This window comes from Gossypium hirsutum, chromosome A02 (assembly GCF_007990345.1).
Source record: "Gossypium hirsutum isolate 1008001.06 chromosome A02, Gossypium_hirsutum_v2.1, whole genome shotgun sequence".
Classification (NCBI taxonomy): Eukaryota; Viridiplantae; Streptophyta; class Magnoliopsida; order Malvales; family Malvaceae; genus Gossypium; species Gossypium hirsutum.
Window position 1 is genome coordinate 102,416,932 of NC_053425.1, and position 9,224 is coordinate 102,426,155.

At 34.1% G+C, this 9,224-nt stretch overlaps 1 protein-coding gene across 6 annotated transcripts; it reads right to left on the reverse strand.

The window, feature by feature from the left end:
• Positions 1-2,989: 2,989 nt before the first annotated feature.
• Positions 2,990-8,536, reverse strand: LOC107924588 (heat stress transcription factor A-1e). Of its 6 annotated transcripts, none has more exons than XR_005903679.1 (5): positions 8,020-8,536; positions 5,289-6,587; positions 4,488-4,590; positions 3,553-3,837; positions 2,990-3,313 (listed from the first exon to the last, which is right to left on the reverse strand). XR_005903679.1 is itself a non-coding variant. In XM_016855129.2 (3 exons), exons 1-2 carry the CDS (start codon positions 8,263-8,265, stop codon positions 5,310-5,312), a joined length of 1,524 nt encoding a protein of 507 aa, XP_016710618.1. In that variant the 5' UTR covers positions 8,266-8,536; the 3' UTR covers positions 2,990-3,313; positions 5,289-5,309. The 6 variants fall into 6 exon arrangements, 3 of the variants coding, with proteins under 3 accessions (XP_016710618.1, XP_016710602.1, XP_016710610.1); XR_005903678.1 differs by having other exon boundaries at positions 3,553-3,840; XR_005903677.1 differs by lacking the exon at positions 4,488-4,590 and having other exon boundaries at positions 3,553-3,840.
• Positions 8,537-9,224: the final 688 nt, after the last annotated feature.

Consider the following 9,224-nt stretch of genomic DNA (forward strand, 5'->3'; position numbering starts at 1 on the left):
AAAAAAAATTCCAATAAATTGTCTAGGTGCTCAAAGATGAAGCTTGTGTAGACTCATTGTACGGGCCCAAATTTGCCCGGCCCTTTAGAAAACCTAAAAATGATAATAAAACCCAAAATTCAATGTCCAAATTACAAACAATTAGCAGACCCAGCTAAACCCAAACCCAACAAGCCCAACAAGCCCAAAAGTCTAAAAAAAACCTAGCCCAACTACCCTAAAACATTTCAGCAAACCCTAACCCCTCACCCTCTTCAGCCGCCGGTCCTAGCATCCACCTAAGCCTACCCCTGGTCGCTGCGCGCCTCAGACGCCATTGACACCACTTGCAAACACGAAACAAAGACAACAGAGCAGAGAAATAAGACAAAGAAATATATTGTAATATTAAGCTATAAGAGCCTCGAAAATCAGTGTATTCGGGGGGATTTTAAAAAGAAAAAAGAAATAAAAAAGGATTGAATGTTTTAAGGTGATTTATGTTTGTTATATTCTGTTCATTGATTTCTACTAAGTTTTTCTTTATTTTCTCTATTTCTTTTATATACGAAAAATAATAAAAAAGAAAGAAATCGCTCACTTCGTGCCCGCAATCGGAGTTTGTGCAGCCAAACCTTCGGGTTCGCCGAGAATATCACCGTCGCGGATAGGGAGGCAAGGGGCCTTAGTTTTTTTTCCTTTCTCTTTCATTTCTTTTGTTTTTTGAGGGGATTCGGGTATTTTACCTTTGAATAAGGGTCTAGGAAGACCGAACAGGCCTAAAGGGCCCGTTTTCTGAACGCCGACCATCGCGTATAGTGCCAGACAGGTGGCGACGACACAAAAAGAGGTTCTTTTGAAACCCTAGCAGAAAGGAGAGGGAGAGAGACAAGGCTCTCTGTTTTTTTTAAAAAAGGGCTGGAAATGAAAAAAAAAATCAAAATTTGGTTTAAATACCCGAATGAAACGGCGTCGTTTCATCCCTTCCCCCAACGCGCCAAAACGGTATCGTTTTGGGGGAGGAACCCGAGACCCGACCCGAATGGAGGGGGATCTGCGTGTTTTCTTTCCTAAAAGGGCTATTTATACGTTTGATCCCTGCACGTTTTCTTGTCTTTGATTTAATCCTATTCCCTTTCTATTTTTAATTTTGCCCCATAATTTTGGGTTTCGTTTCATTTTAGTCCTCTGACTATTGGGGTCTTTTGGAACGGTGTGTTTTAAAAAGGGAGTCTGGGGATAATTTCCCATTTGACCCCTGTTCTTTTCCGCGCGTTCATATTCGGTCCCTTAGTCCGTTGTTTTATTATTTTGTAGTTCATTCCCTCTAATTTTATTTCAGTTTCGAATCAATCCTTATTTTATTATAATTTAGATGTGAAATTCTGTTCTAATTCAGATTTAGTCTTATTTAATTTCAGTTTTTTTTTTTGTTATTATTTTGTATTATTCTTTATTATATATATTTATTTCGTATTGTCTCATATTTCATCTTAAAATTTATATTGCTCATATTTAGACATTTTGCTCTATCGTCATTATTACATATATTTTAGTATGTGTTTATTTATCTACTTACTATATTTTATATATACATTTTTTTTATTGTTGCTTTTATCATTTTTAAATATTCACGATTTGTTTACTTATTTATTTATTATGTACTTTCCATTTTACTTTGTTCCTAGTTTCCTTTAGTTTACCATTTATTTAGTCATATCTTTTTTTATAATTTCAAAATTTTAGATTTTATTATTATATTATTATTTTTCTTAATCTTTACATTTTTATCGTATGATTATTATTGTTATTATTGTTATTATTGTTATTATTGTTATCTTGTATACTGATGATTTTAAATTGTTAAATATCATTTACTTTAAATCATTTCCCATGGTGTCTATTTCAATCTTGTTTTTCTTATAAATACTCATCTAGAATTGTCTTATTGCTTATTTTTAATTGTTCGCATTATTCATTTCATTCCTCTTTAATCATTAATATTTAAATAATGTATGTTGAGTGATTATTGTCATTGTGTGTACTATAATACGTTCACTTATTTTTATACTATTGTCACTCGTTTGTATAGTATTTTATTCATGTATATTGTTCTATGTTGGTAATTTTGCCTTTCATTCGTAATTGTCGCATTGCAATCTTCAACTTATTGATCCGAAATTCATGATTCCATTTCATTTCAAGTCAAATTAATGTATTTTGAGTCAACTTTATAAAATGAAAGCGATGTTTAATGTTTAAAAATTCGAGAGATTGTGTCCTAATGTGTTGGGTTTCGATCTTTCGTTTGTCTAAATAGTCAAATTTCCCTTTAAAATTTTGTCCGCGTTTTCTAATTCTAAAAAAGGCAATGTTCAATGTTTGGAAATTCCAGAAATCGTGCCCTACCGTGCTGGGTTTCGGTTTTTTTCGTTGGACCAAATAAGCAAACACCCTTTTGTGATTTTCAAGTATACGGGCTCTTAGAAATCGGTGTTGATCGCAATTTCAAGGGTCTAAAGGATCGTGTCCTAATGTGCTGGATATGACACTGTATTCCTTTGAAATAAGCGAATCTTGAAGACCAATTTGAGTCATTCAAGTGTTTCAAAAGAAATCGTATCTCAAAATATTTTTTAGGCATAAGGACATTATTTAATCAATTCGGCACCAATTTTGGGCGTAACGAGGGTGCTAATCCTTCCTCGTATGTAACCGGCTCTCGAACCCGTTTTCTCAAATTTCGTAGGCCAAAATTGGTTTAAATGGAATAAAATATTTTATTAAGGTGATCCAATCACACCGAAAAAAAGATTGGTGGCGACTCCCAATTTTCCTTTTCTTTTCAAAATATAAAGTCGATCCCCGTGTTTTCAAAAAAAATAGTTTCGACACTCATAGTTTGAGTTTTTATGAAAATGTAACGAGTCATTATGGAAGAATTCAGATTTCTTCATCACACTTCATTTCAAAAGAAATGAAGATATCAATCCCACAAAGGCAAGCCATATAGGAATTATTTATGATCATCAAAAGCTAGCTGAACAAGAATGTAAAGAGCTTTAACAACAAAGGTTGATTGAACCCTCAAATCCCCAGTGGGATGTGAAGCATTCTAGGTCAACAAAAGAGCAGGGCAAGCTAGAGGAAAACTTAAATTAGAGATCAACTATCAGCCACTTAATCATTTTCTTCAAGATAATAAATTCTCATTACCCAATCGAAACTCATTGTTTTTCAGTTTAAAAAAAAGCTAAGATCTTTTCTAAGTTTATTCTCAAAGCTGGACTTTGGCAACTGGAACAGAGGCAGTACAGAGGCCCAAGACAAGTTTCTGCATACCAAATCAACATTATCAATGGTCAATAATGCCTTTTGGTCTGAAAACAGCTCCATCAGTATTTAAAAAAGGCCATGATCAAGATTTTCCAAGATAATGTATTGATATATATTGATGACATCCTTTTGTATAGTTCAGATGAACAAGCCCATATTGCTCTTATAAATTAGTTAAAGCAACTGTCCTTCAATATGAAATTATGCTGCCTGAAAGAAATATGCAGACCGACAAACCTGAGATAGAATTCTTAGGGTTGAACATTAGAGAAGTATCAACTTGGTCCCCATAATGCACAAAAAAATTATTGAAATTTCTTGATGAAAATCTGACAAAGAAACAAATCAAACAATTCCTAGAGATGGTCAATTATCTTAGAGATTTTATTCCAAAAATTTTCAAGTATACTAATCCTTTGAGCAAGATGTTGAAAAAAGATCCCCCTCCATGGAAGGAAGCTCAAACAAAAGCAGTCCAGAAGCTTGAACAAAGTCTCTAGGATTTGCCACCATCGCATACACCTTCTGGCAGACAAACGCTAGCAATAAATATTGGAGTGCAATTTTTTTTTTTTTGAAGAATTAATTGAGGAGACATCTATGTGAAGATTCAATCCATTACCACTCCACCTTGTATCTTAATTTAAATTTCATCTATTAAGACATCGTTTCTTGGTACACAAATGTTAAAACTCAAGCAAAAAAATTTCCCTCACCCACAGCTCCTGTGATTCTCTAAGTTATCCTTTGATACTAAACATGTTAACGGAAAAACTAATATTCTTGCAAATAAAATCATGATGCACAATCCCTCTGCTTCGAAAAAATCCACTTCTAAAAGGTCAAAGTCTCCACCCAATCTTCCTCCAGTTCTTAATCTCGTCCTTGAAAAGAAATTCCAGGATATAATATTCCGATATCAATTTAAAATTTTTAAAAGATTATTTCTTAAAACCTCCATCTTGAATATCCTTTCATCATACAAAAATGAGGTAATGAGTTGTCATATCTGATATCCAGTGTGACAATGTGGCTAACTTTTCAATTAGATATTTTATCCTTATTATTTACTTTTCAGTTTAATTTGTTCAATTATGGATACAGAAATGTTGGTACCTTTTTAATTTTTGAACAATCAAATAATGATTCGATACCAACTACCAGTATCATACCTCCATAATTCCATGTCCCAGTGTGTCAAATTCACTTTACAGGGGTCCAGAGAAGATGGATCTCAATAATAAATAGTGAAAATTATCTAATAACAATTTCCAGCTGCAACCATTTCAATCAAACATTTGTAAGCATATAAAGCAAGGGAAAGGCAAAAAGAGAGTAATACCCAGATATTATTTTCTACAAGTGAGAATCTATATCCTAAAATTCATCAATGGCTAAAAGAGGGATGTCACATAACATACTCTTCTTAAATGATATATATTACTATTATGGGTGTTTCATTGGATAACAACCATTTGGAAGACATGTTATGCTATTAGAACAATGACATTGTAAATAACTCCTTTTAATAACAAAAGTTCCTCTTTTCTACCCAACTTCACAGATCATTATCATCATCAGCAGCATTAACCTCTGCAATAACCATAGAATTTTTTTTGAAAAACTCAAAAGAAGTTGTAGCGAATTCAAAGATCGAGACAACCATCCAAAGCCTGAAGGTCAAAACAATAAAGGGATTCTGAACAAGCCCTTGCCCTTGTATATGCAGTAAGAATGAAGTGTAGGAATTATCATATGTTAAAACAAAAAGGATTAAATTAGTAAAAATAAAAAATACATGTTAATAATTTTTTATTCGTCGTAAGGGCAATTTCTTTAAAGGATGACACTATGTATTTCAATAGGAGCCGAATACGATGCAAAGCATTATTATTATTATTATTATTAATAAGAAATGACCTTATCACGATGACAGAAAAATAAAAAAAAGGATGCAAGAGTTAGAACCATACGCATACACAGTTTGTGGGGCATCAGCCTCTCTGGCTATCTGTTGTAAGAAGGCCCATTTGCTCTGTGAGATGATTCGTATGTTGAATCCTATCCCATCCATTATTCTTCCCCAACAGTAATTCAGGTTCACAACTTGCTCCATTTTCTGGAGAACTCGAGTTAATTTCATCAGAGTCCCCACTGGGGGGGCTTGTTGTAAGAAACTGCTCCCAGAAAACATCACTAATTGCTGGAAGCTTGGGGGTTCCATCCAGCAACATGTCCATATCATGATCACTAGAAAAGTCATCCGATTGTATTGGTCTTGCACCATTCAAAATGACTGACACCGGGTCAACGTACTCTGCATTCACTCTCTCAGACCCTCCTCCTGGTGTTGCATTTGTCGGTGTTGCATTTGTAAAGCCAACATTATTATCAGTCACAGCCCCTTGCATAAGAGGGACACTTGGAAAAACTGCTTCTTTTTTATATTTATGCTGATTTGTATCAGATATTTTACCCAATTTAGTATTCTCAGTTGTTAAATGAGTGGCAGTAGACGGACAACTGTTAGGAAAACCTGATTCTGCTTGCAGATAAGACTGTCCAGAAGCTGGTGGGACTTCTGACAGTGTCACTCCAGAAATTCGACTGGAGCAGCTCCCGCTGTCTAATGCATTGGAAGGAGGAATACCATCAATCATGAAAGCATCAGGGTTATCTATCGAAGGTTCCAGCCTAGGTGATGTGTTCATCTTCAATATCTGGTGCAGCATTGCTTTCGCTGCCTCGTTCAATGAAGGCTGAAATTTTACAATCTGTCTATTAGGAAATATGGTACCATGTTCACCGGTTAAATTTTCTTCATCCTGCCTGGGGAGTCTCCTCTTTTTGTTTCCACCAGTAAGGTGTCTTTTACTTTCATTCTGCTGCTGTACAAGCTGGCTTAAGAAACCTGGACTTTGCATGGCCTTAGCAAGAAAAGACATCATTTGCTGCTGTCTCTGCTCCATCACCTGTACACGCTGGCCAACAGCTTGCAACTGGTTATCTGTGGCTTGTTGCTGCTGTCTCAACCTAACAAGTTCCTGCATGAGAACATTCTTGTCCCTCTTAAGCCTTTCAACCTCCTCTTCGAGCCCAAACGTCCCTACCTCAATGCAAGCTGCAACTGCCGAGCTATGAACTTGAGGTTGTTTATTACTATGGACATTAGCAGGTTTCCGCCTGCTGATAGTTTTCAAGAGATGTTTCTGACCTCTTAGGAACCCCTCATTTGCAAATTCCCAACGGTCTGGGTCAACTTTCCTAAAACCCTAAAGGAAAAAAATTATGATGATCAACGACACGAGTTATCACATATATATTTTCCAAACAGTAGCAAGCCCACATATGTGTAAAGCAGGATCGAATTTTAATATCTAATTGAATCACATATCATCCGTCTTGTTTGAGCCCCAATGCCTGACCACAATCAGTTAGTAATTACAAGCATATACTTAAACCTGCAGATAACAAACACAATTACAACTCGATGAGTTCTTCATATCAAGGAAAGAAAAGTTGGTCAGAAGAATTCAATCCATAACATCCACCCTCTCCAACAAATAAAGTTTGAATTACAACCCATGGGTCATAAGCTTACAAATAATACTCTCCCAGTTTCTCGATCATGCTTTAGTTCACTTGTTGGTTAAAATAACATTTTCAGAGCCAAAAGAACTTGGAAAAAGAAAAATCAAAAGAAGAAAAGCTAACATGAGGAAATCAGGCAATGAATTGTCAATTTACTGAATCCCCTGAATTTAGCACCTTACTCAGATCAAATGTAGTTAGATCAAACATGGCAAGAACAAAGAAAAAGAATCAACAGCGGAAAAACATAGAATATATATGCAACTCCAGAATTGATGGCATTTTAAACAAAAAACATCATTGAAGACATAGAATTTGTTTCAAAAACATGAAATCAATAAAAAGCACACATGGAACAAACGCAAGACATTTCGGCTACTGATCTGAGAGCAAAAAAACTATATATGAATATACTTTGTTTAATTCAAATTCAACATATAAGATTAATAGGAAAGAACTGCAATAAGTAGTATCATTTTATATGATAGTAAAATTGGTCAAAATATAAAAATGGCTAGTTGGCATGCATGTGCATTCCATGGAAAATGGTTTTCAACCAATTATCCGCATGCCATTGGCAATCAAATATAACAACAGGAACTGCAAAAGCTAAGAGCTACCCAAAATCCCATTTCGAAATGCACTAAGAAATATTTAAGATTGTTATTAATATTAATACTAAACAAAATAATCTGCACATTACGGTTGCAATTCCCAGTTCCTATATTTCAAATCCATATCCCAATTTAATTCAGTTTAGACAGTTACTATACCATAAATTCATGATCCAACACCAATATGGTTCTAAAATCTCTCCTCCCACGCAACTTCATCATTAAAACTATTCACAGTTCATTTCAATCTCATCTATGTATATTTCTTAAAGCCATATAGTAGCAACCCAAGTTTCCATTAAAAGAAAAAATCAAAACCGTGAAAATCCAAACGAATTCAGAACCCCTTTAAACCTCAAAATCGTAATTCACCTCAAGAAATCACACATCAATCAGCCTACATATGTTCAAAGACTTGGAAGTCTAAAAACTAATAACAATAATAATAAAATAGAAAAGAAAAAAAAAACAAAAAGAACAAAATCAAAGAAATACCCACATAAGTATTGAGTTGTCTGACAAAGCTGGAGAAGTTATTGTGCTTAAAATACTTAGGCAGAAGGTCCCTTGAAAACTCCGGCACTTTCCAGACAACGAAACTGTTGTTAGCGCTACTCCACGAGATAACGGAGTTGGTCGATGGATCATCCACCACGTCGTAGGTTTTGCTGAGGAACGGCGGCACCGTGTTGCCGTTTGTGGCGACGGCATTCGCCGCTGATATTGAATCATGAAGGGAATCCATTTATCTTTTTTTTTAAAAAATAAAAAAAATAAAGAAGTAGAAAACAAGTATTGGGAAATATTAGTTTTAAAGATCAGATGTGAGGCGATTCGGCACGGAATGGGAGTGAAGGAAGGAAGGAAGCTATAGATTCTGTAGAGAGAGAGAGAGAGAAGAAAAAGGGTACTGTAATGGTAAGGTGGCTTTGTTTTTATTGTTTGGGAAGGATAGGATGAAGCAGAAAAGAAGAGAAAAAGAAAAAGTAGGAGAAACACTAATCTGACCGACACGTTGCTCTTTGTAAAACCATTTTCTAACCGTTTCCCAACCTCGCCATTTTTGACTCTTTCTTTAACTAACCGCTAAGGTTTTTTTTTTTTTAAAATTTAAATCTACTTATAAAATTGACAGAAATGACAAATTTGACCTAAAAGGAAGGCTGTTTAAACTGACCTGGCCATTTGGATCATCAGAAACTAGTCAAAATATTAGTTTGGAGAAGTGGATTGAATAAGTTAAGACTTGAGAATCCATTGACTTAGATAAAAATAAGTTTGAATTGAGTGTTTGAACCAAATTTTTAATATATTTTTTAGTTTTTATAAGTTTTTTAATGATTTATTTAAACTAATCAAATAGACTGGTCAAATCAGTTAAACCTGTCAAATTGACGAACCAGTTCGACCACTGGTCTAATTTTAAAAATACAATAAAAATCCCTTTATTATATTTTGTATTACAATTCAATCTCTCTAATTAAAAAAAATGAGAAAATTAATATTTATATATTATGAATAAGAGTAAAATAATTTTTCCTTAGTTTTCTATGGTTAATTGCTAATATGGAGTTCTACATTGATAATTTGGATTTAATGACATATAAAAACTTTTAAAAATTACACAAATTATCTATTAATTGAATTTTAAGTAATTACATAGCATATCATGTAATTTAAATGTTTAAAATTTAATATAAACTC